At 58.6% G+C, this 26,162-nt stretch overlaps 7 protein-coding genes across 7 annotated transcripts; 6 read left to right on the top strand and 1 right to left on the bottom strand.

Annotated features, from left to right (window-relative positions):
• Positions 1-958: 958 nt before the first annotated feature.
• Positions 959-2,730, top strand: BJ171DRAFT_561366 (uncharacterized protein). The gene is made up of 2 exons (XM_053113233.1): positions 959-1,177; positions 1,306-2,730. The coding sequence occupies exons 1-2, from the start codon at positions 1,131-1,133 to the stop codon at positions 2,243-2,245; spliced, it is 987 nt and encodes a 328-aa protein (XP_052970066.1). The 5' UTR covers positions 959-1,130; the 3' UTR covers positions 2,246-2,730.
• A 180-nt stretch (positions 2,731-2,910) lies between these two features.
• Positions 2,911-5,116, top strand: BJ171DRAFT_492295 (galactose mutarotase-like domain-containing protein). The gene is made up of 7 exons (XM_053109802.1): positions 2,911-3,095; positions 3,246-3,366; positions 3,568-3,612; positions 3,735-3,809; positions 3,993-4,048; positions 4,322-4,497; positions 4,662-5,116. Exons 1-7 carry the CDS (start codon positions 3,089-3,091, stop codon positions 5,022-5,024), a joined length of 843 nt encoding a protein of 280 aa, XP_052970065.1. The 5' UTR covers positions 2,911-3,088; the 3' UTR covers positions 5,025-5,116.
• Positions 5,117-5,484: 368 nt separating this feature from the next.
• On the top strand, positions 5,485-9,770 carry BJ171DRAFT_492294 (uncharacterized protein). Its single transcript, XM_053109801.1, has 12 exons — positions 5,485-5,720; positions 5,951-5,995; positions 6,181-6,202; positions 6,543-6,595; positions 6,725-6,803; positions 7,071-7,209; positions 7,333-7,564; positions 7,708-8,194; positions 8,348-8,388; positions 8,525-8,575; positions 8,677-8,797; positions 8,976-9,770. The coding sequence occupies exons 1-12, from the start codon at positions 5,686-5,688 to the stop codon at positions 9,621-9,623; spliced, it is 1,953 nt and encodes a 650-aa protein (XP_052970064.1). The 5' UTR covers positions 5,485-5,685; the 3' UTR covers positions 9,624-9,770.
• Positions 9,771-9,939: 169 nt separating this feature from the next.
• On the top strand, positions 9,940-15,011 carry BJ171DRAFT_259129 (Spt20 family-domain-containing protein). The gene is made up of 14 exons (XM_053106764.1): positions 9,940-10,034; positions 10,401-10,437; positions 10,690-10,808; positions 10,940-10,975; positions 11,147-11,225; positions 11,362-11,576; positions 11,718-11,906; positions 12,018-12,043; positions 12,234-12,328; positions 12,416-12,502; positions 12,650-12,776; positions 12,916-13,102; positions 13,231-14,376; positions 14,473-15,011. The coding sequence occupies exons 1-14, from the start codon at positions 10,026-10,028 to the stop codon at positions 14,788-14,790; spliced, it is 2,670 nt and encodes an 889-aa protein (XP_052970063.1). The 5' UTR covers positions 9,940-10,025; the 3' UTR covers positions 14,791-15,011.
• A 214-nt stretch (positions 15,012-15,225) lies between these two features.
• BJ171DRAFT_455964 (P-loop containing nucleoside triphosphate hydrolase protein) lies at positions 15,226-16,847 on the top strand. The gene is made up of 6 exons (XM_053108300.1): positions 15,226-15,320; positions 15,411-15,522; positions 15,602-15,708; positions 15,812-16,109; positions 16,242-16,565; positions 16,685-16,847. The coding sequence occupies exons 1-6, from the start codon at positions 15,250-15,252 to the stop codon at positions 16,805-16,807; spliced, it is 1,035 nt and encodes a 344-aa protein (XP_052970062.1). The 5' UTR covers positions 15,226-15,249; the 3' UTR covers positions 16,808-16,847.
• Positions 16,848-17,162: 315 nt separating this feature from the next.
• BJ171DRAFT_455961 (Isochorismatase-like protein) lies at positions 17,163-18,440 on the top strand. The gene is made up of 5 exons (XM_053108299.1): positions 17,163-17,425; positions 17,529-17,586; positions 17,733-17,875; positions 17,966-18,082; positions 18,185-18,440. Exons 1-5 carry the CDS (start codon positions 17,288-17,290, stop codon positions 18,335-18,337), a joined length of 609 nt encoding a protein of 202 aa, XP_052970061.1. The 5' UTR covers positions 17,163-17,287; the 3' UTR covers positions 18,338-18,440.
• A 2,565-nt stretch (positions 18,441-21,005) lies between these two features.
• On the bottom strand, positions 21,006-26,041 carry BJ171DRAFT_259098 (transcription factor/nuclear export subunit protein 2-domain-containing protein). Its single transcript, XM_053106763.1, has 10 exons — positions 25,795-26,041; positions 24,945-25,670; positions 24,543-24,680; positions 23,883-24,419; positions 22,865-23,761; positions 22,559-22,723; positions 21,872-22,397; positions 21,385-21,728; positions 21,090-21,274; positions 21,006-21,011 (listed from the first exon to the last, which is right to left on the bottom strand). Exons 1-8 carry the CDS (start codon positions 25,888-25,890, stop codon positions 21,496-21,498), a joined length of 3,318 nt encoding a protein of 1,105 aa, XP_052970060.1. The 5' UTR covers positions 25,891-26,041; the 3' UTR covers positions 21,006-21,011; positions 21,090-21,274; positions 21,385-21,495.
• Between the last annotated feature and the right edge of the window lie 121 nt (positions 26,042-26,162).

Genomic DNA, 26,162 nt, shown 5'->3' with positions numbered 1-26,162 from the left:
GCAGCCCCGCAAAGTCTTCAGAGTCCCCCAGTCCCCAGAGCCTGCCGTCAAAGTCGCCCAAGCCCTCGGCATGGTCCCGCTCAGCAAAGACCTCCCCCTCGATCCCCCCTGTGGCCACCTCGGACTCGTCCGATAACGTGTTCCGCTCCAGGTCCAAGACCAACGACGAGCCCCAGCCCGTCGTCCTTACCAATGGGCTCATGATGCATCGATCAAAGTCCACCAACGCCCTCTCGGCTGATACTGCTTCGCTCTCATCCTCGTATGGTAGCCACAACTATCCCGGGCTCGCCAAGACCCCTTCTGGCAGAGGCTTGCAGTCTGAGCGATACAGCCCCTCTCCCTCGGCCGATATGTCCTATGACTCGTTCCAGGACCAGCGGCGCCGCCAGCAGATGCCAGGCATGTACGATGGAACTGCCGTCGTCCCTCCGCGCTCGGCTGTGAGCACCTATCCCAACTTTCAGCAGCCCCTCGTCGAGCCTCCCCGGTCAGCCTATGGCCAGAACTCCCAGCTGCAGAACCCCTACGGCGTCCAGCCCGTGCCCACGCGAGGTATGCTGCCGCCTGAGCCAGTCGCAGTGGATCCTGGCATGCAGCCGTACCAGCAGTACCCGCAGCTGTACCCACAGCAGCAACAACAGCTGTATCAGCAGCAACAGCTTCTCCAGCAGCAACAGCAACAGCAACAGCAGCAGCTCTATCAACAGCAGCAGCAACAGCAGCAACAGTTCTACCAGCAACAGCTACAACAACAACAACAACAGCAGCAGCAGCAGCAGCTCTATCAGCAGCAGTACGCAAAGTACCAGGGCAGCTCCAACCCACCTCCCCAGTCCCCTCTGCCCAGTCCCCACCAAAACAAACTCCCGAGTCAGCCTCTTCCTCAATCGCCTCAGCAGCAACAGCAGCAACATCAGCAACATCAGCAACATCAGCAACATCAGCAGCAGTGGTCGGCCCAGGCCCAGGCCCAGGCCCAGGCCCAGGCACAGGCACAGGCACAGGTCCGTGTTCCTCGCTCCCAGCTTCAGCCGCGGCCATCGATCTCGTCCCAGAGCGGCGATGCCCCGTGGCAGAGCCAGCCCTCGGAGCGGCGCGCCGTCGCCATTCATGCCTATGTCAAGACCATGGACGAGGAGATTGATCTCCATCCGGGTGACTTGATGAGCGTCAGGTATGTGAATGTTGCCACGATGTGCGAGAGCGATCCCAGACAGAGTGTCTCTGTCGTGTCGACGGTGTCGTCCCTCTCTCTTGCATCGCTACTAACGCATGTTGTTCATCCTTTCCTTTACGTCGCAGCCAAATCTTTGCCAACGGCTGGGCTGAGGGTGCCAACTTGTCGACCGGCCAGACCGGAACCTTCCCCGTAAACCGCCTGCACTTTACGCCCCTGCCCGGTAGTTCTTCCGTCCACGGCCAAGCTGTCGCTGGCAGCCCCCAAGACAATGCGGCCCCGCGATCACCGTCGCAGCACCACCACAACCTGTATCGCTCGCAGTCGCAGTCCAACATGAGTCGCTCGCTCTCACAGCAATCCAACCTGACCCGCTCCGGCTCCCAGGCAACGGGACACTCTGCGCCCCCCCAGACCAAGCCACCATCTGCTCCGGAGCGCGAGGGCGTCGACCTCAAGAGCCTGGACGACCTCCTCTCGGATATTCAACGAGAGCTGATCGACGAGACCGGCGGTGCCCCCGCGGATGAGCCCAAGACGGCAGCCCAGCCGGACTCTACCCCCGTTCGCCCTCCCAAGGCCCCTCGCTCGACCCTGTCGTCCGAGGATGCCGAGAGCAACTCGGAAATCAGCCGACCCGCATCCGAAATCCTGGCCGGCCTCGCCTCGCCTTCGATCGTCGACCGCACGCCCATGAACCAGCGCATCGCCGTTGATGCCATCCCGGTCACTCCCATGTTCCCGATGAGTGTGCCGCCCCGCACGGGACTGTCCTTCCAGCCCGATACCGTTGATGGATCGGCCACGCGCCACTCAAGCTCCTCTCGCTCCGAGGCCGAGTCGTCGTCGGCTCTGTCAACCGAAAAGACCCCCGCGGAGATCAGCGACGTCCAGGAGGAGGAGCCGGTTGATGCATCCGAAGCTGCTGCCTCCAGCACCCCCGAGCCCGTTACTGCTGCCGAGCCCGAGGCACCCCTGACCTTGAGCGAGCTCGACCAGCTCCTGATCAGCGGAAAGATCAACCCTGTGGACTATCTCGCCAAGAAGAAGCTGATCCAGAAGTAGATGGTGCTGGAGGATGCATAACTGTCCCCGGCAAATGAGGGCTCGCGTGCGATCCCGTCCCTCCTCCTTCGCTTGTCTCTTGTTCTATCCCTTGCCTTTCGCTCTGTCATCTCGATTATCGACCCGCCCACACCCTCTCGCTCTCAATTCACTCGATTCAATCAATCGCAATGCTTCCGTCCGCTCCATATCTGCCAATGCCGGCTTCTGCTCTAGAAGGGCCTCATCCGCGGTCCAGGCAGCCATCGTTCCGATGCACACACACGCCTCATTCTAGCCGGGACCAGCGCCGTCCACCTCCATTCGCTATCCCCTGTCTCTGTCTTACGACGGCAGTCCGCTGATCGACTGTCGTTGCTGCTGTGGTTGATGCATCGGTTTCGTCCACCCCGGACACATGCTTTCGCTCTTGATCCGTTTGGCTGTGTTGCCTCCGCCCTCGCAGCGTCTTCCTTCCCATGTCCATCAGGCTCCCTCGCCAATACGTCCGTAGCTGGTTTTTCTTCTTCTTCCCATCTCCCATAATATGTTGGCGGCGCATGTCTCTGCGCCCGTGCTGTCCCCGTCGCTTTGACGTCGGCGTCCCGACACCAGACCCTTGCATCCACCGAATACAGTCGCTTGTGCACCTCCCCTGTCGCACCAGCCCGCCGGCCAATCGCGTCCCGCTGCCAATCGGCCCCAGTGCGCGTTGGCGGCTTTGGCTGTCGCCTGCGCCGAACCAGCGGGCTCATCTGCAAGCCCCGCCTTTCCCCCAGTCCATCCCGATCTTTCGCCTATCGTCTCGCCCGTCGTCTTGCCCCGTCCATCCGCAGTCCTCCAGACACACGCAAGCAACCAGCCATGCCAGGTAACTGCCGACCGTCTTTTCCACCGGGCTCCCCTTGATCGCGGCTGTCGTCGCTCTGGCCACTCCCTGCAGCCCCACCACGATCCTCAACCGTCCTCTGTTTTTGCTGTGACCGTCTCCGCCATCTCTTCCCGCAATCGCCTTCAAAAGTCAACACTGCCGATCCCCGCTTCGTCCAGCTCTCCTTTGCAAACTCCTCGGTCACCATCTTCTACTTTGGCGCCACCGTGACCTCCTGGACCGTGGACGGCCATGAGCGGCTCTTCCTCAGGTATCTGCGGCCTCGTCGTTTCGTTGGAGATGGTTTGTGTGTGTGTGGGCATTGGGGGGGGGGAGCTTGAGGATTGCTACCAGATGCGCCTCTGTATGCATCGCCGCATCAGCGTGACTGTTGATGTTGCAGACAATTCCAGAATATGCACGCACATTTGAGCCGTTGGGCTGACGGCTTGCTTCTCCGGATGTGCTCCAGCTCCAAGGCTCTCCTCGACTCGTCCAAGGCCATCCGCGGCGGCATGTATGTTGCGCGATTTCGAGGGATCATCGGATCGATCTGCGTCGTGCTGGGCCATGTCTATCCCATCGCAGAGTCAATCCCGCTGACTACTGGCTCTCTTTTGCCTATTCCATGGATGCCAGTCCTCTCGTCTTCCCTCATTTTGGATCGGTCTCGTACAGCAAGCTTCCGCAGCACGGATTCGCTCGCAACTCGACGTAAGTCCCATATTTCAGCGCATGCTATCCTCCGGTGGCGGTGCCGTGATGGACTCCCAGATCCGTGAGCGAGCCTCTCTCCCCTTCTTCAGCGCTTCTTTGGCCTGCACAAGCCCGCTTTCCGCGCTGCAACACCAGTCGTGCCATGTGCTCATGCAGTGATACTTACCATCTCGGCTGCAGCTGGAAGTTCTTGGGTGCCGTCAAGGATTCGAGCGACGAAGTCGTTGTTCAATTTGGTGAGCATCGATTCTACTCCCAACGAGCAAGCGAGTCGCCGAGCTGGATGGCAATCTGCCTCAGTGGACTGCTCGGACCCGCAAATGGGGTTCAAAAGCAATAGTGATATCCGCCGCGATGGCTGTCGAGTCTCTCACAGTTTTGATCTGGTGCTCGTCGCCGATTGCATTGGACGCGAACGCTCCGTGCCGATCCACGATACTGACCCACAATACTGATCGACGATGCTGATTCACAATACTGATCGACAATACTGATCTGCCCGTCAACAGAGCTTCGCCCCGAGCTCGTCCCCGAGCACCTCCGTGCTCTCTGGCAGCACGATTTCCGCCTCGTGTATACCGTCCGTCTGGCCGACCGAACCCTGACCACCTCCCTGAGGGCCGAGAACCCCGGCAGCGAGAGCTTCCTGTTCACCTCGCTGCTGCATACGTACCTGAGAATCGCGGTGAGGACATGCGCTCGTTCGGTTGGAAGCAGGAGGTACCCAAGTCTGGCGAGTGCCGGCCGCCCGAGTACTGACTTTACCGTGTATGGTGCGCTTGATGCGCCTTGAACGAATCTGCTTTGGCTGCAACACTCACCCTCCTTTGCATCCTCTTCCGCTCCCAGAATGTCGATGATGTTGCCGTCCGCGGCTTCGAGAACCGACAGTACCTCGATAAGGTGACCCCCGGTACTTTTACCGAGACCCGATCTGAGGCCAAGATCGCGATGGAAGTCGACCGCGTCTATCAGCAGGTCGACGGCGAGGTGTTGGTCGAGAATACCCACATTGGCGATGTCCGCATCCACAAGACCAACTTCCCCGACGTTGTGCTGTGGAATCCTTGGATCGAAAAGGCCCAGGCCATGGCCGACTTTGGCGACGAGGAGTACAAGAACATGGTCTGTGTCGAGGTGGGCTCGGTCTCGACCCCGATCGTCCTCGAGGCTGGCCAGTCGTGGGAGGGCCAGCAGATCCTTGTCGTCTAAGGCCCGTCCCCCCGTCCCTCCTCCACTTGAACTGTGAGACTGGAGCGGCTCTTGCTGATCGTCAATAACAGGACATTGTTTTGTCTGCCGGAGGGCCCCTGGGTTTGCAATGGAGGGTGTGTGTTTTTGGAAAGCAGATGCCCGTGATGGGAGTGCTGGCTGCTTCCAGGCACTCGAGTCCAGTTGAGCCGAGCAAATAGGAGCGGCGGCGTGCGGTCCACAGGCGTTGTCATCGCTGTCAGAGCCTAGAGTGTATTCAGCGCCCTGAGCAATCCGTATACTCGATCTCGCATCCTCGGGATCGTTTCCTCGCCTTCGATGTTGTATACTCGGCCAGTATCCTCAGCAGCAGGTTCCCACGCCGCCACTCGCTCCGGTTCGATCCGCCCTTCGGCACGACCCCTGTCGTCAGCGCTTCTCTTTTGGATGGATTTCCGCTCGCCTTCCCCCGGGCGTTTTCCTCCAATATCCGCACACACAGGGCGCTCGTCCGCTCTCCCCGTCTCCAGCGCAAGGCCGCAGCAGCAGCACCAGCACCAGCGCCAGCGCCAACAGCAGCAACAGCCTCCCCGCGAGACCAATCCCTCCTCCGTCGTCCTCCCTCGGCGCACAGCCCCGAACCCTTCGCTATCGAATCCACACCCGCCCAGCATCATCCGTCATGTCAGGCGTCGGCAAGAGTGTTATGCGCACGGCGTAGGTTTTCCTGCCTGGGCCCTCGTCCGGCGATTGTGTATCGGATCCAGCCTCCTTGGCTTCACTCTCCTCTCCCACAACAGGCTGCCTGGTCCCGCACGGATGCAGAATCCGCATCTTCCTCGGTTCTGTCGCCAGCGAGGAGATCAGAATCCCCCCCCCTCTTCGCTTCGCCGAGCTCGACAGGCTCTTGACTGACTCTGGCTTGAATTCTGCTCTCTGTCCACCAGCAAAAACCTCGTCAAGGGGTATTCGGACTTGCAGATCAAAGTCCGGTGAGTTGGCCCGTCTCCGGTGCTTGGGTGGACAAAGCACATCCGCCGCCCGCAGATTCAAACGGCTCCTGGCTCGTTCGGTTGCTGATGTTATCATCGCATCCCATCCCACCCGCCACCACTCTCTATCCTCCGCCCCGCCCCCCCCCCTAACCCACCTCCTCGACAAAATCAACCTGGATCAGCACGGCCACGTCCAACGATGCTGTAAGTTTTGCTGTCCGTCCTACCGTTCATCCATTAGCGGTCCCTGCCGTCCGGTCCTGTGGCAATGCCGGGCTCTTCATCTGCTGTGGCCCGCTGGTTTGATGCTGAAGTCGCCTTGGCTCGGCACTCTCGAGCGAAAAGACTACCAAACCAAACCAAACCAAACTAAGCCGGACCGGACCGGACGCTTTGCTTGGCGGGCCGTCTGGGGAGGAGGGTGGTTTGCGCGCCGAGCCCACAGATTCGGCACAGAGCAGTGTGTTTGGACGGGACATGTCCCAAATCCAGCGAAAACTGATTGTATTTTGGTTTTCTGGGCTTGTTTCCTCGCCTGTCCCAGTGGGGCCCTTCTGCCAAGCTGATGGATGAAATCTCAAGCTCTACCTACACCCAGTACGTCATACTCGATGGAGAGGGGGGGGGAGGAGGTTCTTTTTGGCTCGTCCAGATGTGTGCCCCCTTTCGCCTCACGACTCGCATGCTCGAGCTCACGCTCACTTCTGCCTCTGTCCATCCGCGTAGACGAGAGTTTCTGGAAATCATGGAGATCCTGGACAAGCGTCTGAATGATTCTGGCAAGAACTGGAGACATGTGTACAAGGTGTGTTGGCCGTGCGCTCCTCTGGTCGTGCGCTCTCTGGTCGTGCGCTCGCTGGCCGGCACCGACAGATCCCATCGAGAACGGCCTGTTGCGTGGTTGTGGCGTGTGAGGGCGGTGTCCATTCGGGCCCGCCACACCGTCACACTGCGCTTCTGGTATCGTCCTCTTTCAAGCCCGCTTCGTTTCTCGTGTCGCTTCGGGCCGTTCAACTTCTCATACTGGCCCTCCTTTCTTCTATCTCTGCGCTGTCGATCCCAAAAACACCAGTCGCTGATTCTCACGGATTACATACTGAGAAACGGCTCTGATCTGGTTGTCGAGTATTTCAAAGAAAACATCCACATCATTCAGACCTTGAAGGAGTTCCAGTACTTTGACGACGACGGTCGCGACCAAGGCTCGTTGGGTAGGACCTTGTCGTCTATCGCGCCGAATGTCCTGGCTTCCCCTCGATATATCCAATGCGGTCTCGTTCCCGATCTGGCCACTGATGGATCCGCCCTCGTGTGGCTGCTTTGATATCGCCCAGTCCGCTCAAAGTGCAAAGAAGTCACCGCCCTGCTGAACGACGAGGAGCGTCTGCGTGACGCCCGCACCAATCGCCGTGGCCGAAGCAACTACGTTGGCGACTCGGACTACGGCAGCGGGCACTATGGCGAAAGCGGCGGTAACTTTGCTGATACCGACATGCGCCGTGCCCTTGAAGAAAGCAAAAAGACGGCCACGGCCGAGGAGCGACGTCGCCTCGAAGGCTTGAAGAAGTATGCTCCACTGTAGCGCGTTGGGATGGCGCAACAATGCCGGCGCACAAACCCCCCCGTCTCACCATAGAATGCACATCGTTGCAACATAAGCTGGTCTATCGTTGACGCAAATGCTCTAATTCTCTGTCCGCCGACCTCAGCGAGGCTGAACTTCAGCGAGCGCTTGAGATGAGCGAAAAGGAAGCCATCGAGCGACGAAAGATGCAAGCACACATGACCGGAAGCACCGTAGCCGAGCACCGGACCGGAGACCCCGTCCTGATTGACTTTTTCTCAAGCACCGCCGAGGTCCCAGCCCCCAACCTCGCCAACTCGGATCCCTTTGGTCTCCAAAACCAGCTCTACCAACAACAGATGCTTCAGCAGCAGTTGGCACAGCAGCAGCTTCTTCAGCAACAGCTTGAACAGCAGCAGCTTCAGCAGCAGTACCTGATCCAACAGCAACAACAGCAGCAGTTGCTTGCCCAGCAGCAGCAACAGCAGCAGCTCCTCGCCCAGCAACAGCAACAACAGGCCATGGCTAACGCTGCCGCCGCTGCTAACTCGGCCGCCAACCCGTTTGCGGGACTGCAGCCTCTGTCTGCCTCAGCCGCCAACCCCTTCATCAACAAGCCTGTCGTGATCCCTGTAAGTAACCAATGCCTCTGAGCCACAAAGAGGCGACGTCCTATGGCAAAGTGCAGTCCGTGCTCGAGTCGGCTCGGGTCACATCGTTCTCAGTCCTGCCTCCTGTCTTGTATTGACCAAACCTGCGCTGCTTCCTGCCGTTCTTAATTGCAGCCCAAAACCGAAGACCATCTCGTCGATCTCACTCGAAGCAAGTGAGTTTGAGCCAGCGAGGGCGCTGGTCTGGATATCTCCCAAACACTTTGCTGTGGCGTGTACGGCTCGGGTGCAGCGCATTGGTACGTGCATTGGTATGTGCATCTGGCTCTGACTCCTTCTTCACGTTCCTAGCAACGCCAACATCGATCCGTTTGCAAGTCTATCGGGCAGCAAGCCTATCCAGTGAGTTGGCACCATCATGCCCATCATGCGATGTTTGCTCGCCGATCGCGCATTCCTGGGAGTTATCATCATCCTGACGCCACAATCCCTTCAACCGCCAGACCTGCTCTGACCTCGGGGGTTCCCACAAGCCCCAACATCTTTGGGGGTGCAGCTGTCGGCAAGCCTGCGGGTGCTTCTGCTTCCGGCGACCCGTTTGCCTCCCTGGGTGGACTAAACTCGGTGAGGACCCGGGAGCAAGAGCGGGCTGTTCCGTGATGCACGTCCACAATGTTCACACCCAGACCCGCTCTTCCCCTCTGTGCTTCGTCGGAGGGTGGGAGCTGTGTCGATGTGCTGCCGTCTCGACATTCGACTGCCGCCGTTACTCACGCAGCGGGCCCATCCTTCTTGTCACCAGCAGTCCACAAGAAGCCCTGCCTTGAGCAGCTCGTCGCCCCAAGATATCTTTGCGTCAAGCAGAAAGACCACCCCGGCGTTCTCGGGGCTGGATCCGCTCCAGTCGGCCAAGCCGGTCAGCAACGGCGGCTTCGGTCCCCAGGTTTCCCAGAACCCATTTGCCTCCTCCGCACCCGCCGCGACCAGCAATGCCTTCCAGTGGGAAGCTCCCAAGCCGGCCCAGCCCACGCTTTCGCAGCTCTCTGCCCAGGGCGGATCCAACCTGCTCGGGGCCAACAGCTCGGCCGCAAACGCCTTCGGCGGCATCTCGGGAACTGCCTCGCCCTTCAGCGGAGCGAGCAGCGTCTCGGGGGCCTCGGGCATCTCTGGATTCTCGTCCTTCAACCCCTCGCCCTATACCGGAGCCGCCAGTCTCTCGACTGGCAGCGCCGGTGGGTTCGGAGGACAGGATCCGTTCGCCTCTCTCGCACCCCAGAGCGCCAGCACACAACCATTTGGCTTCCAACAACAACAACAACAACAACAGCAGCAGCAGCAGCCGTTCGGTCTCCAGCAACAGCAACCTTTTGCTGCCCAGCAACAGCAGCCGTTCGGCAACCAGAACCTCTTCCAGACCCAGGCTAACAGCGCACCGAATCCCTTCTTCTAGGAGACTACTCCTGAGTCGAGTAACGCTGTTGCTGCCGCCAGAGTTGTCCGTCGTCGTTCTCGTTTCTTCGTCCGATGCTGCGACAGGACAAGCTGCATACGTATCTCGTTTGAATATAAGCATCGTGGAGTCGCTACCGCTGATTCATTTTCTCGCTGTCCAGCGGAACTCGGGGAGGGGTGACTGGCTGGGGCTGCATCTGGGCCTCGATGTGAGGAGGTGGGAAGGATGGGTATCGCTTCGGACACAGACCGCCAGAGTTCGCCTCCGCTTTCGTTCGCCGCGGCTTTTGATCCATCTCTCCTGAGCATCCGTCAAGCGCCCCACCCCCTCGCACAGCTGACATTGCCCACCGCCCAGGCCCGCTACCCATCCATCGAGATCACCTGTGATCACCCCCGCATGTCCAAAGTAATAGAGCAAGCCTGGCGCCGGCAGGCTTTGCATGAGTGTTGGCTGCGTTCGGGCGAGCTTCATCCCATCGGCCTCGTTCCTCCCTCGGCTCCTGTTTACCAGCTGCCCCGATCGCCGTCGCTGTTGCCCACGATCACACAATTAAAGCAACGGACGGGTGTGGACGGATGCTCGCTCTTCATTCGTCTCGCCAAAACCTCTGGCTTGCCCTTGGCTGTTCGGATGGCTCTCGCCTGCCTGAATCTTGCCGTGCCCCATTGACCCATCCCTCCGTGCCTGCCGATCTGTATGAGGCTACCAAGCCCTCGACAGGCATCAGATCCAGCTCACGCTCCGTCCAATTTTCATCTTCCTTCACAACAGGTGAAAATACCAAAGGGGCCGACGTCCAAGCTGAGCTGTGAGTGCAGACGCATAATAACCGATTCGTGTCGCTCGTCCGCTCCAACCCGCTTCGATTCAGGCAATGCCCTCTGCTCTCGATGCTGCCATCCGCGAACTGCTCGCCTCGATGAGTGAATTGCTCGCCGAAGGTCCCACCCCCCCCCCGACAGGAAGCACAGCACCATCATGAACTCGGGAGGAGCTGGCCGCTGCCGATGCGACCAAGCCCGACACACACTGATCCAGTCTGCATATCCCACACCTCCAGCGGTTGTCACTGCGAGCCAGAGCAGCCTGGGATCGCTCGCCTCAAGCGCACCGCCTCCAAAGCAAAAGGCCGGACTGGTCATCCACATGCATGCCTCCCATGTTACCTTCCAGCATAAGGTGGGTGACGATAGTCATGTCCACTCGAGGAACCAACGATGCAGAGAGCAGTGCACCTGTATGATATCGGCGTCTTGGGAGTGCTCATTTTTGCTTTGCCTCTCTCTCCTCTGGACTCGACCGATTCTCAGCCCGATGCCATGTTTCCGTACAACTCGACCCTGAATGTATGCAATCTCGTTCGACCTCTGCGAGTTTGGGATGGGCTTGGCTTGGGATGCATCCATTCAGGACCTCCGGACGAGAACATGCTCTGCAATTGCACCCGGTCGCTCGCCTGCTCGACTGGCAGAATCGCTGAAGGATTCTCACAGTGCTCCGACTTTGCGTCGTCGTAGGAATTCCTGAGCTCCATCATGCAGGGACAGCTCCCCCAAAACGGCTCTGATCTGTTCAACGAGTCCAACTTTACTGAAGGTCTGGGCTTGCCAGCAACGGTTCTCTCGGCGAATCCACATCGCATCTGGCCAAGTGCTCTGGCGATGTGCAGCTGATGCTCCTTACCTCTCATCTCGCCGATGTGTCGCGGTTTCGACCGACGCTGCTTCGATAGGCAAGATGATTGTCGAGATCCATGATCATCGCTATGTCATGAAGGGTCAGCCAAAGACTGCCGATGCATCCAGCCTCCTTCCTGCATACTCCTTCACGGTCACCGTAGTGCCGCCACTCGCGGCTCTGTGGGCCGATGTATCTCAGGTCGCCGAGGCCGAGGGCAAGGCGCCGTGGTCAGAGGACTTTGTGACGGCCATGGAGGCCAAGCTTCTGGCAAGTACCGACTCTCTGCGGCTCTTGTTCATGGCCATCTTGAACGAATCCGCTCGGTCGCTGCGATCTGCTGCGTGCAGCCGACTGACTCCATCGCGCTGCTGCCACTATTCTTCCTTTTGTCTCGATGGCTCTGCACAGCCAATCCTCTCCGAGCCACTTTGTCTGGACCCGTCGCCCAGAGTGATGGTGGCCAAGAACACGATTGCTTACAACCAGCACAAGGGTCGTTCTCTGGCGCTGACTCAGAGGACCAAAAGCCTTGTCGGCAAGCAGGAAGAGGAGGCCAAGGCAGAGGCAATGAACAAGTTGCTGCTGTTTATGGATGAGGTTGGTGTTCGCGGCAGCACGCACGCCATTGCCCAGCGCTCAGTACTGGTCAGCTACCAAGCAGCTGTTGGTTGCTGCTTTACTGATCCGCCGCTTCTTTGGTCCCCGTAGAAGGCCGGTCAGCCATTTCAGCCAAGGTATGCATCAACTATTCTCAAGCAATTGCGTGGGAATCGACTTGCATGACACAAACCCGGGTTCTTTGAGCGTAGCCATCGGGTCATGGTGGCGCTGTGTGAGAGTTAGCCGCTAGATGGGACTGCGTCGCCGTAGCGCGCTATCGGCGCATCAGCTCACCACTCTGAATGGCGACTATCACGGGCCCAGCTTTCGCAATCATCGCCATATAGAGGAGCTCAAGAGAAAGCGGCGAATTTCGGATGCGGAGCCGATCCTCTCGGTCGACCAGAAAGTCAAAAAGAGTAAGTCACGGAGTTGTATCGAGAGTCGCTGCTTGGAGCTCCATGTTCTGCGGCAGCGGTCTCACCAATGTCGCTACTGTGTTCAAGATCGAGCACTCAAGGAGGCGCTTCCGCACGTCACCGGACAAAAATTGGTTCGTACGATCAAGTTCGAGAACACTGCGGATGGCAACGGTATGCTTTGTGGTTGGCAATGGCTTGAGCAGCTACGATTCAGGGGGCCGTGCCATCAGAGCGCGCGCATGTTCGAAGAGTTCTGGATTGGTGTGGAATGTGCTGATGCCATGTCTCGCTGCAATATCTTTCTGCCATAACTTTCAGCCTCGTCGACCGGCAAGAAGGTCTACACAATCCTCAATCAATACGACATGGGCAACGGCGAGTACGAGGCGATTCTCCGGTGGGGCGACACCGAGGGATACGCCACTGGCAACGGAGGCACGATGGCGTAAGTACTAGTGGAGGTCGTCTTTGCTGACGCACTGCCGCAACCTGCCAAAGAGGTGGCAGCTCCGCTTGATCCGGCTCGACACCGTGGTTCCGAGGTGCCGTCGTTACTCACAGATCCACAACCGGTCTGCTGATAGCTTCCCGGTCGGCAACAAAGCTGCCGCAAACCAGTATGTCTGCCACTTCAAGTCCTTTTACGGCCTCACCCACAACGTCATCTCAGACATTGTCATCAGTCCCGATGGCTCTATAGCCAACGCCGATCCCCAAGTATCCAATCGAATTGCCGTCGTCCAGGTCAACCCTACATCCCGCCTGGCAAAGGTGGGCGAGCGGCGCTTATAGCGCTTACGGAATCAGTCCGACCATCGGCTCTGTCACAATCGCACGTATGTAGCTTTCAAGATTGCTCACAGGCGACTCTGTTACTGTGCCCCCCCCATCCATAACAGTCATCGGTCTCGGGAGCACCCGCAGATGCAGCTTCCAATCCAAATCCATCCGATGTCAAGCCGGAGTCAGCCGCGATGGCCCTGGCGGGAGCTTCGTCAGTACAGACATTTGGCCAGTCCGGCAACCACACGGTTCTTTCTCAGCAGTCCCCGAAGCAGCCCGCTCACCAACAACAGACATCGCCGCTACATGTACACCAGATGCAGCCAGTGCAGAACCCGCATCTACAACAACAGATGCATTTCCAGATGCTCCTCCAGTCCAAAAAACTAAATTCAGCACAGTCGACCACCAACGCAGCGGCTGGTCAAGCGGGTTTTGCGACCATGCCGCCACAGGTCGATCAGTCCGACAACGGCCAGAGCAAGCCTGGCATCATGTCGTCACCTATGATCAAGCAAGAGGTTCTGTCGTCGCAAGCGAAGCTGTCCGGCAACAAGACAGGACAGGCCGGAGCGGCAACACCCCAACTTGGTATCGGGAATTCCGAGCCCAGCCTCGTCACGGAGACAGGCGCCACTGGCGGCATCATGCACATGGACGCCAGCGGCGCTCTTGGAGAGTCCTCCTCACTCAAATCCATCAAGCAGGAGAACATTGGTGACAAGACCAAGTCGCCAGCGCAAGTGCCGGCAATGGTGAAGGTCGATCCGGGAAGCGCGTTGGCGAACATGTCTCAAGGAGGCACGGCGCTCCCGACGGCATCCCCGAAGCCCGGCGCTGTCAAGGTTGCCACGCCAGTGATGACCCCGGCCTCGCTCGCGATGAACATGCCTATGGCGAATGCCGTAAACGTGTCGCCAGCACTTCATAGCAACACATTGACAGGCGTCAATGTCCGGCCCGTCACGGCGTCGCCCCAGGTTGCGCAGGCGACATTCCGCCCCATGCAGACACCCCTGCAGCTGATGGCTCAAAACCCGCAGCTTCTCATGTCGCTGCAACAGCAACAGCAACAGCAGCAACAGCAGCAGCAACAGCAACAACCTCGACCGGCGGCACCGGGGATACAGTCCATGCAGTTCCCACTCGCGTCCGGCACCGCGACATTGACTCCACAGCAGATCATGATGCTCATGTACCAGCAACAGCAACAACAGCAGCAGCAGCAACAACAGCAACAACAGCAACAGCAGCAGCAACAGGTGGGCACTGCGAGCGATTTGACCTCACATCCCACATTGGATTGACTGTGCTCAATGCTTACATTGCCGCTCTTTTGACTCGATCATCCTTGCCAGACCCAGAAGCAGATGCATCATGCTGCACAGCAGCAGCATCTGATACAGCAGTTCTTGCAACTCCAACAGCGGCAGGCCGCCCAAGCCTCCGTTGGAGCTGGCCAGTCCCTGCAGTCGTTCCCTCCACTGGTACAAATACAACAGCACAGCCTGCGCCAGCGACAGTTGGCCGATGCCCAAGCGCAATTACAAGCTCATGCACAAGCCCAGATTCAAGCCCAGGCTCAAGCACAAGCACAGGCACAGGCTCAAGCGCAGGCGCAAGTCCAGGCTCAGGCTGCCGCCCAAAGCCAGGGCCAGCCGCCCGCTGGACCTTAGATCCAACAGCACAGCCAATTTCGAAGGCGCTCGTTATTCTCGGTTGCATCGGGTTGTTTATTACAGCGTGGCCAACAAACTGGACACCAAGTATTGAGGGAGAGTTGTTTTCTCTGGTCGTGGCCAAACGGTGTGTCCAGAGTGCCTGTACGGAGCCGTGCTGAGGGCCGAATACATGCCACAGGAGATCGCCACAGGAGATCGATCGAGTGCATTCGAGACCGCACTCCCAAACCCAAAGGCAAAACGAAAGCCAACCGGGACTGGAATCGGTCGCATCGCTGAGGGGCACTTAGAGATACACTGTGCCGTGCCACCACACTGCCACCACACTGCCACAGTCAATCCAGCCAGCCAGCCAGCCAGCCAGCCTGGTTCGATCCGCACAATGTTGCCTTTCTCAGAAACCAAGGGCTCGCAAGGCGATCGGGTGCAGAGTTGTTTGTTCTGATCGCAATCATGGCCGCCTCAGCAGCACCCTCGGCCTCGGGCAGCTTCCAGGGAGAGTCTGAGGACTACGAGCTCCCTTGGTAATGACGACCTTGGCCAGTTTTCCCCAGCGCTCCTCGGTGTGCCGCTCATGACCTGTTTGATCCTCATGATCGGGTTTCCTTCTCCAGGGTCGAAAAGTATCGTCCCTCGCTGCTCAAGGACATTGTCGGCAACCAGGAGACAGTGTCAAGACTCGAGATCATAGCCAAGGACGGCAATGTGCCCAACATCATCATCTCGGTATGTCCCCGCCGTGATCGCTGCAGTGCCATTTGCAGCGCCAACAGCAACAACTCATCCGCCTGCCGCTCGGCCACAGGGCCCTCCTGGAATCGGCAAGACAACCAGCATCCTCTGTCTGGCGCATGAGCTGCTTGGCCCGTCCTACAAGGAAGCCGTCCTCGAGCTGAATGCTTCGGATGATCGGTGAGTCTGGATCGAGAATGGTCGATTCACTCGCCCGCCAGCAACGCTCATACCTGGACCCGAATAAGACTCTGAGATACTGGATCCGCCCCCATGACCACAGCGGCATTGACGTCGTCCGAAATCGCATCAAGATGTTTGCCCAGAAGAAAGTCACTCTTCCGCCCGGCCGCCACAAGATCATCATCCTTGACGAGGCGGACAGCATGACTGCGGGCGCCCAGCAGGCCCTGCGGCGAACCATGGAGATTTACTCCAACACCACCCGGTTCGCTCTGGCGTGCAACCAGTCCAGCAAGATCATCGAGCCCATCCAAAGTCGCTGTGCCATGCTGCGGTACACGAGGCTCACCGAGAAGGAGCTGCTGAAGCGTCTGATGGAGATCTGCCAGTTTGAGAATGTGTGTCGCTCTGCCATCGTATTGCATCTGGGGCACGGACTGGTGGCATCGGATCGAGTGCTGCTTCGTTTGATTGCCTGCGGTGCCCACTTGCCGTCCTCTGACTAAAATTTGTCTGTCTCCCTGTTCAAGGTCAACTATAGCCCCGATGGCCTCGAAGCCATCATCTTCACCAGCGAGGGAGATATGCGCCAGGCGATCAACAACTTGCAGTCCACCCACTCCGGGTTCGGCTTTGTGTCCGCTGACAATGTCTTCAAGGTCTGCGACCAACCACACCCGGTTGTGGTCCAGGACTTGATTCGCGGCTGTATCACGGCCGATCTGCAAAAGGCGCTCGAGCGCATCGAGGAGCTTTGGAACCAAGGATACAGTGGTCTGGATATCATCAGCACGCTGTTCAAGGTCGTCAAGTCCTATGACATGGCCGAGTATCTCAAGCTGGAGTACATGAAGGTGAGCAGCGCGAACGGCACGAGCAGCGCGGATCGCATACTCGGGCATCATGCGAGACCCTGGCTCTCGAATGACCCAAATCGACGGTGCACTGACCTGCAGCATGTCACCTATCGAAGGATATTGGCATCTGCCACATGCAGATGATCGACGGCATCCAGAGCCTGGTTCAGTTGTCCGGCCTGGTTGCCAGGCTCGCCAAGCGCTCCATGAATCCAAACGACTTTGACTTTGACCGATAGCTCCCCATCGACTAAATATACTACAGTTTGCACAAATGAAAACGGCACAGTGTATCCCCGTTTTGCCTTTGGGCTTGGGAGTGCGGTCTCGAATGCACTCGATCGATCTCCTGTGGCGATCTCCTGTGGCATGTATTCGACCCTCAGCACGGCTCCGTACAGGCACCCTGGACACACCGTTTGGCCACGACCAGAGAAAACAACTCTCCCTCAATACTTGGTGTCCAGTTCGTCGGCCACAGTGGAGCTTTTATTGCTCGGGAATCGCAGTATCGTTGGGCTGGATGTGCACTCCCACCCAGCGAGCAGAGCACCGCTGGTTGCATTCGCCCCTTGCAGGAGACCGGGCACATGCCCGATTGTTTACGGATACCCAGGGCTTGCATGTGAGCAATCGTCGTGGCGAGCGGATTTGCCAGCCAGATTGCCGCCGTTCGCTCTCTCGCCTCTTGGCCCCGCCTGCCCCTCATCTCACCAGCCATGTCTGCCATCGCCGTCCGAGCCCTGCGAACCCGCATCCATCCGTCCTCCACGGCGTTCTTCCTGTGCGATATTCAGGAAAAGTTCAAGCCGCACATCTACCAATATCACTATGTCATCAGCACCGCCAAAAAGATGGTAGGTGTGTCCGTTGGTCATTCCCGACGGAGCAGGGAGAGCCGTGTGCAGTCTTGGCGCTTGCATCCACCCGAGCCTCACTGCTGCCATGCTTGTTGATCAGATCTCGGCCGGCAAGCTCCTGGATATTCCTCTGATTGTCACCGAGCAGAACCCGAAAGGTACGTGGGTGTATTTCTGCCCGACGACACCCGCATTCCAGGCTGCGTGCTGGCAGATTCGCGACCGGCCTGCGGGATACCATCGTGGACCTGCGCACTCCTGACGGCTCTGTGCATGTATCATCGGTGTTGCTTTGTGGGTGCAGGTTTGGGCCCGACCGACAGCCAGCTGGACATCGAGGATGCCCGCATCATCACACCCAAGACCAAGTTCTCGATGTGGACGCCCGAGGTTCAGGATACTGTCCACAGACTCGGCACCAAATCCGTGGTTCTCTTTGGAATCGAGGTACGAAGCCGGCCCTGGCGAGTGGGCAGGCGGCAGGCGGCACCAGCGCTAACGATATGGATGGGCAAACAATCACAATCGCAATCCTAGTCGCATGTCTGTGTGCTGCAGACCGCTCTGGATCTCCTGGATGCCGACCTGGATGTCTATGTCCTCCGGGATGGTGTTTCATCCATGAACGCCGGCGAGATCCCGATCGCAATCGAGGTGAGACTGCTGACGCAACAGACACCGTCGCATTTAACACAGCCTGTGTGTCCCTTTGAGACGCTGACAATGCCCCTTCTCCGGCTTGCATACGACTGTCAGTTCCTCCGGACCGCTGGATGCAAAATCGTGTCGTCCGAGTCGGTACTGTTCCAGCTGCTCCAAGACGCCAGCCACCCCCAGTTCAAGGCCATCTCGGGTTTGGTCAAGGAGTCCAAGGATACCACCAAAGCCACCTTTGAGAGCATGCTTTGAGCCGGCCGAGCCAGATCCGCGTCTGCTCTGTTTCCGCGACCATCTTGCCGCTGCGCAGGATGCATCCAGAGTGCAATAAAGCCCAGCGATACGAATGCAAATCACATCGGTGTATTGGCTCGCCGACGATCCTCAGTTCGACTGGCGAATGATCTTGACTTTTTTGGCTCCTCCTGTAGGGCCTATGCCGTCGTTGCCGCTTTGTGCAGCTACAGCCTGTGGCGGCGGGGCAAGCGATGTGCGGGACTCGGATCTGTCGTCGTCGACTGGAAGGCCATGACAACGCAGTCAGCCACAAACGATTGGCAATCAGCATCAGGGAGAACGAGCGATCGAGTATCTGATCTCTCTGTGCATCCCGCTTGCAGTGGGCGGCAGTGGCCAGACCTACCTTGCTCGTGTCCACGCTTTCGGGCACCGCCGGACGCCTCGTCGTCATCGTTTTGGCTCGGTCCTGGAGCACCAAAGCGGAATCAGCATGAAGAATCCGCGAGCCCATACCGTCCCACGGCGGCCATACAATACCCTTGCTATTGCCTGAATGCACCCCATTCGGTGGTGCTGTCTCACCTTCGTCAGCTCGTTGAGACCTGGTGTCACGGCCACCATCGCCCCTGCGTCGAGCTGGCTCGCGGCTGTCCGGCTGGCCGTGCGAGCCAGCAACCAAGGCAGTCGCAAGTTGGTTTCAAGAGATCAAATCAGAGATGGTGCAGAGCGGAATGTGCGATAGTGCAATCGAGTTCGTGCCATGAAGCAGGTATCCGGCGACAAGTAGCCGATCGAACTCGACACGATAGACGCCTTATCGGATTTCACTGTGCAGCCAATCCTTTGCTTGGCTTACCTTTCGTCTTGGCGGTGTCTGTGGGCGGGGGCCGAGACGGTCGAGGAAGCTTGCTGCTTGCGCAGTTGGTTTGGCATCGGCCGGCTCGTCGTTCGTACGCGCTCGATCGGCTCGTTCCTCTGATACTCCAAGGGCATTGCGTCCGTGGCTGTCAGGAGCATCACCCGCGGCCCGCTCATGATCCCGCTCGCGGTCCCGTTCACGGCCACGGTCTCGGTCCTTATGGCGAGACTTGTCCCGGTCGCTATCGGGTTCTCGACGAGGGGCCTGGTCGCGGTCTGAGGCGGACTTGCGTTCCGACTTATCCCGACCTCGATCTCGCTCGCGATCCCGGTCTTTGGTCTTTGCCTTGTCGCGATTGCGTGAGCGATTTCGCTCGTCGTCGGGCACCTCTTCATTGGAGCGATCGCCGCCCGCATCCTGGCTACGCCCTTGGCCTTGTTTGGCCTCTCGGCGCTCGGGGCTCTGCAGGCTGTCGTCTGGCTTGTCGCTTGGAGGCCGTTGAGGCTTCTCGGGCAGGGCAATCGGCTTCGTGGGCTTGGGCGGAGTCACAGGAGCGTTCACGAACTTGGCCGGAGCCTTTGGTCGCGGCGGTGTCGATGGAGCCATTGACGATCGGGGACGACCCTTGTCAGTCGCTGGCGGTTCCATGGCGGGGCTGGTCGTTTGGTTGCTGTCACGATCGCGGTTGTCAGAACGGTCTCGTTCGCGATCGCGGTCCCGCTCTCTGTCACGGTCCCGTTCGCGCTGGTCACGGCTGGCTCCGTCTTTGCGATCTTTGTCCTTGGGCTCTCGCCTGTCGCGATCTCGATCTCGATCTCGGTCGCGGTCGCGGTCGTTTCGATCCCGTTCCCGTTCCCGTTCCCTGTCTCGATCCCGATCTCGGTCGCGATCCCGCTCCCGGTCTCGATCGCGTTCACGGTCACGGTCCTTATCTCGTTCTTCCTTTTCGCGGTCGCGGTTGGACCGATGAGAATTGTCGCGGGAGTCTCGTTCGTCCTTGCGTGACGAGGCGTGGTCGTTACCGCTGTTGTCTCGACCATCACGGCTGTCGCGGTTATCACGGTTGTCGCGGTTATCGCGGCTGTCCCGATTCTCACGACTATCGCGATTGTCGCGGTTGTCTCGAGCACCCCGGGATCTGTCCACATTCGATCGAGATCCCTGTCGGCTGTCGGTATGGCGGTCGTCTTGGTGCGACCCGGATCGGTCGGCGGACGAGCTTGTTCCAGCGGCACCGGTCCGCAGGCTCGGCGCTTTGCTGCCCCTGTCTGCTTCTGTTGCCGGCTTGCGCGAACTGTCACCGGGTTTGGCGCCGGGGTTATCGTCGTGCTTTCGACCGGGAGGCAAAGGGGGGGTTGTTGGCCGGAGGTGAGAGACGGCCTCTCTTCCTGATCCACTGCCCGATGTTCTGTCGCCCGAGGGAGCCCGCCGGCTCGATGGCTCGGCATTACTCGACGCTGCCTCGCCTGGCGCGGAGGACCGGTCGGCATCGCGGGACCCATCGCCTTCTCGCTCGGCATCGGAATGCTTGGTGTTTTGGGACTCGGACGACTCTGGCCTGCGCGCTGCTGCGGCCGAGCTCCGGAACAGCCCAAACTCTTCGTCCGAGAACCACTGGGATTTGATCGCCGCGGTCTTGGCTCGGAAGCTGATGGCCAACTGTTTCAGATCAGCACGGCTCTCGTGCTTCTCGATGGCCTGGACCTTTTGATCGATAATGTTGCCAAACTGTCTCGTGGCCGGGAACCACGGGCGGATCTTATCCAGGACAATGATGGCGTTTCGGATATGGTTGTACTCCTGCGACTCGAGGCAGTAGACAAATAGCTACGGGCGGCGGGAGTGTCAGTGTCTCGCGCTGGGAGCCATTTTTGCGCGCCTGCACATTGCAGCAACAAGACTTACAATCTTGAACTGCGTATGCCATTTGCTCATGAGCCGCTTGAAGCGTTCGTGGTCGCTGATATTTGGGGCACGGGGAAGATACAGCCTCATGAACAGCTGTCCGTTCACCATCGACTCGGCATCGTATGCCTTGGCAGACCGCTGCCACGGCGTCAGAACAGACAGGATTTCTCCGAGGAAGAGACCTGCAGAAATGTACCGCTGTGAGTTGCATGCGCCGACTCAGTGCAGTACAACACCAGTACACTGCCGCCGTTGAGGATTTCGCACAAAGCGACATGTAGCGCTGACCCACCGTAGCACTTGGCCTCATTCTCAGTGCACGAGTACATGATGGCTTGGACAACATCCCTGGTAAGCAACTGGTGAGGACGGGAGAGGTAAGCGCTGCTGTACAAACCTCATCCTATGCCTGCACTTGTACACGGGCGCAAGCGCACGTTGGCATCGATTCTGTAGGCTCTACAGTCCATCCGATACTTGCGTCATCATAGAGCTTGGCGATATTGATGTTGGGGACGTTGAGCTTGTGCATGTGATGGATCAGTCGGGCCGTGTAGATGGCATCGCTCTCGGAGAAGAGCAGTCGAGGAACGAGGCAGTATTGGATCAGGAAGACTGGACGGGCAACGTGCTTGGCTGGAATCAAAGGGGAAACCGGTGTCGAGAAAACATCAGTTTGGTGTCGTGGTGCTGGTCGATGCGACAAGTCATTGATGATCCAGTCCTGCCACAGTCCTGGACATCAGTGGAAGCGGCCCCATCCGCCGGGCGCGACTTGCCTGTGTATTCCGGGAACCAAGTGTTTTTCTCCATGCTCAGGCGCACCATGACCCGCTTGACATGGGCCTCTTGCAGCTCTGCTTCCTGCGCCAGCTGGTTGCGCATGAGCTTTGCGCGCTCCTTGTCTTTCAGCAGCTTGGACAGCGGGGCGCCACCAGGAGCGTTCTCCGACCGCTCGATTTGCTCAATAATAAGTCGCTGCTTGGCCTGCTCGCTCGCGTAGTGAGCCGAGGGAATGAAGATGTCATAGAGGGAGAGCTGCCAGAATGTCGTGTAGAACTGTGGGGACAATCCGCTCCAGACCTTCTCGGGCACGATCGACAGGACCGACCGCATGGTATCGTAGAGCTTTGGGTGCCAGCTGTTCGGGCGGGCTAGATCCTGCTCCAGCCGGGTGGCAATATCGAGGTGCATGTCGTTATCGCCGGCGATTTCGGCTGCGTCAACATCCATCTTGTTGGTCACATCCTCGGTCGAGGAGCCTTCGACGTTGGCTGGCTGCGAGGGTCCGCCATCATGGAGACCCTGTAAGGTATTTGGATTGAGCGAAATGATGGAGAGCATAAATGGTGGCCAGTGTGAATATGCGGCGGTTGTTGAGAGCAATGCCCTGTTTACAATTGGCTATCCACCCAGAGCGAGTGCAGCTAAAGTGCAGTTGGCACAAACCGGCTGCTGATACGCACCATCACCAGGCCCGTGAGTTTAGGCCGCAAGAGATGGAAGGCCACCTCCGGATCGAGCCCAAACCGGAGGCAGATGACCTCGGGATTCTCAAAGATGGGATAATACTGGCCCTTGTCGAGATTGGAGGCGAGAAAGTCGACATACTGCATGAAGCTATTTTGGCACTGCCAGATCGAATCGGGGGATGGCGGTCGTTAGCGGCGACGGATTGAGGACTGGGGATCGCCAATGCAGCCAAGGGAATGGCAGGGCAGAAACAACACCTGCGGACACCCAAAGTCGCAGCGAGACATTCAAGTACTTACGTGGTCAATAAACCACCCAGCCACCTTGATGTCTTCGTCCATGCGCATTCGGGACAGAATCTCGCGTTTCTGCTGGGCAATCAGGAGCGCCAGCGGCCCAATCGTCTGGCTTTCCATCAGCGCCTTCATCAGCTTGCTGCTGCCCTTGCGGGTGGTGCGCTGGCTCTCGTACATGAGCACCTCGCGCTTGAGTGTCTCGCCGCCGGACATGGCCTCGAGCTGGGACACGGTTGAGTCCTCCGTGGGGCGGACTCCCGACATCTGAGCAATGAGCTTGTTGAGAATGACGAGATCGGCAGTCTCGTTGGTCAAGAGCCGGTTGCACATGTACTCCAGAATCGCCCTGAGCTCGAGAGGATGCTTTTTGCACATCTGCCCGATGAACGTCGCCAGATTGGTCAGCCACTTGCTGACGGTCTTGCCATTGTCCTGCATCCGCGGCTTGTCTGTGGCGAGGGCCTCCAGCAGACTGAATGTCAGGACGTCGAAATCCAGCTCGGTGAGATAACGAGACGAATCGACGACAAAGGGGATTTGGTTGTCGTAGCTCTGGAGCTGCTCGATGACGATCTGGAAGGTGATGGTTGGATTGGAGTGTGCAATCTTGCCGATCTGCCGACCCTGCGCTTTGATGGTCTCCTTGGCGAGCCGCTTCATGATCCACTTGATGTCTTTGAGACATCCTGCCCGCGCGACACGGAGCTCGGGATAGTTTTCGTATGTGCGGTGTCTCCACTCCCCGTAGAGTGCAAACCGAGTCTCGTATGGCCAGCAGGAGACAAGCTGCCACAGCTCTGTTGCAAGTCCAGGGTTGGCTTTGGTTTGCGAGAGCGCGGGGAAAAAGGACTGTGCAATGATGTTAAGCCAGACATTCTTTTCTTTCTCTTGAATATCCGCCTGGGTCGAGCGACGGTGTGGAGGGTGAGAGTTAGCAGTGGTGCGGACACGACCGACTTACCCTCCGATTGTGTCCCACAGCACACTACATGGTTGTTGGCCACTGCGATGTAAAACGAACCTGTCGGACGTGTGCAGCGCCGATGCGCACGAGCTTGCTGAACAGCAGCATGTCGCGATGCAAGTACGGACCCACGTTCTGCAGGAGGGTTCGGATGATGCGAAGCGCATCACTGAATCCAGAAGCCCGCGGCAGCTTGTCTTTCCAGAGATCGTACGCAAATCGATACTTTGGCGGATGGAGGCGTTTGCCGATGTAGACCTTGTCGTTCAGATCGCAGTACTTGGGGTTCAGGATCAGCGTTGGGTTCGGATTGAGCTCTTCCTTGCTGGGCAGCTTCCGGAGGTTTGGAGGGTGGATCGATACCACAGTGCTCTGTGCTGGAAGCGTCGGAGGCGGCTTCTTGACACGGAGCGAGGACACCAAGGGCTCGAGGATAACATGCAGGAGGCGACAGAAGCCCTCAGCAATCTCGGGATACATGTGAATCAAATTTGGCAGCCGCTGGAGAATGAGACGAGCATTGACCTGATCGCCCATGACCACGAGGGCGTTCGCCAATCCGGCTTTCTGGTTCAGCTTTCTGGGTTTCGGCGGCTGTGAGGTCAAAGCGCCAACCAAGAAGGAGTGAGTACTCTGCCGGGGCTACAAACAGCCGGGTCGAGCGTCCGGCTGGACGGCATGTGGCGACGGAGACAGTATGTCGAAACGACTTTCTACCTCTTCTTTCTCAGCGCCGGCCTCGGTGACAGTGCTGGGTGCGGCACCATCCACGGACATGGAGGAGCCTGTGCGCTCAACAGAGCGCATGCTGGGTTTGTAGGGAGTGGAGTCGTCGTCGGCCAGGATGCCAGCGAGCTGCGCCAGTCGTCAGTGCGAAGGCAAGCAAGAAGAGTAGAGTTAGAAGCGCACACTCCCGGGAAATTGCTGGCACAAATCTCTGGCAAATCGCCGACACAGATCGGAGAGGATACTCAATCCGACGGAAGGAGCCGTAAAACCCTTCCGACACCAGAGGGGAGGCGAAATGTGATGGTGCTGGAAGCGACATATGCTCTTGCGTAATCGAAGCTGCGGGAGTTTTGAGAAGGGGGGAGACGTCGAGGTCCCAAGTGTTCGTACCTCGAGGCCCTTCATCTGGCCGGCTGACTTGCACCGCTCGGCAACTTTGGCAAGGTATGCCTCGTATTCTCCGGAAATCTCGTCGTCGTCGGGACCCAGATGTGGCCAGATATCGTTAAGGGTGATGATTTTGTGGCGAATCAGCAGGGCGGCCACATGGAACAGCGAGACCGGGGTCTGGCCGACAAAGTCCGGGCTGAAATACGCGGTGAACTTGAAGCCTAAGACCTGGGCGCAGAGCGGCAGTCCGACACGGGTCTCGACCTCTTCGCCGTCGAGGCCTTTGGTCTTGACGAGCTTGGTCCAGGGGCTGGCCTCGATCAGCTCCAGAAAGAACCGCCAGTGGTCAGACACATTGGCGATGAAGCAGTCCAGGATCACGTCAAAGGCGCGGTTCGGGTCGAGGTCAAAGTATCCGATCAGACTCTTGACGTTGTTCAGCGTGGCCCCGACGGCACTCGCGAGCTGCTGTTTGTATACGTCGTCGATGGCCCAGCCGTTCTGAGGCGGCGGAGGAAGACTGGCGGTGAGCTCCGTCAGCAGTTTGGAGTATCCCTCGCTCTCTTCGCGCAGCAGATTGAACTTTTGCTGCTTGTACAGATTCATGGTGCGGGTGCGGATTTGGCGCCGATCGTAGCTCTTCTGGTCGTTGATCAGGCCAACGGCCTCGAGCAGATCGCTCTCGAGCCGTTCGCGAAAGATGATGGCTGGGACAATGTCGCGCATCTGCAAGAGCGCCGAGGGCAGACAGAGACATCATTAATGCGCTGGCTCGCTTCTCAAGCACGACGGGGGATGCAAGGCTCGGTCAGGGAAGTCCAGGTGCTTTGCGGATGCCAAAGGACCTCACCGTAATTTCCTTGATGAGCACCACAAGTCGCTGCCGCTCCAAGCTCTTGCTGCCAGGGCCAGTGGCGGGCTCGGTTTCGGTTTCGATCAGCGACATGACATCGACAATCGTCGAGGACAGCCACAGCGGGTTGGCAAGTTCGCCATATTCGACAAACAGACTGGCCGTCTCGCTGTTCCAGCCGCCGGGAGCCGGCTTCAGCGGACGGATGAGGTCGTCCAGAAAGATCAGCGTATCCTGGAAAGGTAGCTCGCCGCGGATCCCGGCCCGGATCAACTCCTGCAGGATCGAGTGGATGAGTCTGGAGGCCTCACGGATCTGGTCGCCACGAAGGGTTCCGGCTCGAGCAGCGTGGAGGGGCTGTGAGA

Source organism: Polychytrium aggregatum (genome assembly GCF_025602895.1).
Source record: "Polychytrium aggregatum strain JEL109 chromosome Unknown BJ171scaffold_6, whole genome shotgun sequence".
Taxonomy (NCBI): Eukaryota; Fungi; Chytridiomycota; class Chytridiomycetes; order Polychytriales; genus Polychytrium; species Polychytrium aggregatum.
Note: the sequence above shows the minus strand (reverse complement) of the source record. Positions and strands in the feature narration are given on the sequence as shown.

What these genes read in the sequence shown, in the direction of transcription:
- BJ171DRAFT_492295 (XM_053109802.1), top strand. An exon ending in GGATTCGCTCGCAACTCGAC is followed by an intron (nt 3,810 to 3,992) that starts GTAAGTCCCATA and finishes TCTCGGCTGCAG; the next exon opens with CTGGAAGTTCTTGGGTGCCG. An exon ending in ATACGTACCTGAGAATCGCG is followed by an intron (nt 4,498 to 4,661) that starts GTGAGGACATGC and finishes TTCCGCTCCCAG; the next exon opens with AATGTCGATGATGTTGCCGT.
- BJ171DRAFT_561366 (XM_053113233.1), top strand. Translation starts at nt 1,131, where the DNA reads ATGGACGAGGAGATTGATCTCCATCCGGGTGACTTGATGAGCGTCAG. An exon ending in GGTGACTTGATGAGCGTCAG is followed by an intron (nt 1,178 to 1,305) that starts GTATGTGAATGT and finishes TTTACGTCGCAG; the next exon opens with CCAAATCTTTGCCAACGGCT.
- BJ171DRAFT_455964 (XM_053108300.1), top strand. Translation starts at nt 15,250, where the DNA reads ATGGCCGCCTCAGCAGCACCCTCGGCCTCGGGCAGCTTCCAGGGAGAG. An exon ending in GAGGACTACGAGCTCCCTTG is followed by an intron (nt 15,321 to 15,410) that starts GTAATGACGACC and finishes TTCCTTCTCCAG; the next exon opens with GGTCGAAAAGTATCGTCCCT. An exon ending in TGCCCAACATCATCATCTCG is followed by an intron (nt 15,523 to 15,601) that starts GTATGTCCCCGC and finishes GCTCGGCCACAG; the next exon opens with GGCCCTCCTGGAATCGGCAA.
- BJ171DRAFT_492294 (XM_053109801.1), top strand. Translation starts at nt 5,686, where the DNA reads ATGTCAGGCGTCGGCAAGAGTGTTATGCGCACGGC. An exon ending in TCAAGCTCTACCTACACCCA is followed by an intron (nt 6,596 to 6,724) that starts GTACGTCATACT and finishes CCATCCGCGTAG; the next exon opens with ACGAGAGTTTCTGGAAATCA. An exon ending in TCGCGACCAAGGCTCGTTGG is followed by an intron (nt 7,210 to 7,332) that starts GTAGGACCTTGT and finishes GATATCGCCCAG; the next exon opens with TCCGCTCAAAGTGCAAAGAA.
- BJ171DRAFT_455961 (XM_053108299.1), top strand. Translation starts at nt 17,288, where the DNA reads ATGTCTGCCATCGCCGTCCGAGCCCTGCGAACCCGCATCCATCCGTCC. An exon ending in TGGTTCTCTTTGGAATCGAG is followed by an intron (nt 17,876 to 17,965) that starts GTACGAAGCCGG and finishes TCGCAATCCTAG; the next exon opens with TCGCATGTCTGTGTGCTGCA. An exon ending in AGATCCCGATCGCAATCGAG is followed by an intron (nt 18,083 to 18,184) that starts GTGAGACTGCTG and finishes TACGACTGTCAG; the next exon opens with TTCCTCCGGACCGCTGGATG.
- BJ171DRAFT_259129 (XM_053106764.1), top strand. An exon ending in CGACCAGAAAGTCAAAAAGA is followed by an intron (nt 12,329 to 12,415) that starts GTAAGTCACGGA and finishes ACTGTGTTCAAG; the next exon opens with ATCGAGCACTCAAGGAGGCG. An exon ending in GGCAACGGAGGCACGATGGC is followed by an intron (nt 12,777 to 12,915) that starts GTAAGTACTAGT and finishes GTCTGCTGATAG; the next exon opens with CTTCCCGGTCGGCAACAAAG.
- BJ171DRAFT_259098 (XM_053106763.1), bottom strand. Translation starts at nt 25,890, where the DNA reads ATGTCGCTGATCGAAACCGAAACCGAGCCCGCCACTGGCCCTGGCAGC. An exon ending in GCCAGATGAAGGGCCTCGAG is followed by an intron (nt 24,681 to 24,944) that starts GTACGAACACTT and finishes CGACTGGCGCAG; the next exon opens with CTCGCTGGCATCCTGGCCGA. An exon ending in GCGCTGCACACGTCCGACAG is followed by an intron (nt 23,762 to 23,882) that starts GTTCGTTTTACA and finishes CGCTCGACCCAG; the next exon opens with GCGGATATTCAAGAGAAAGA.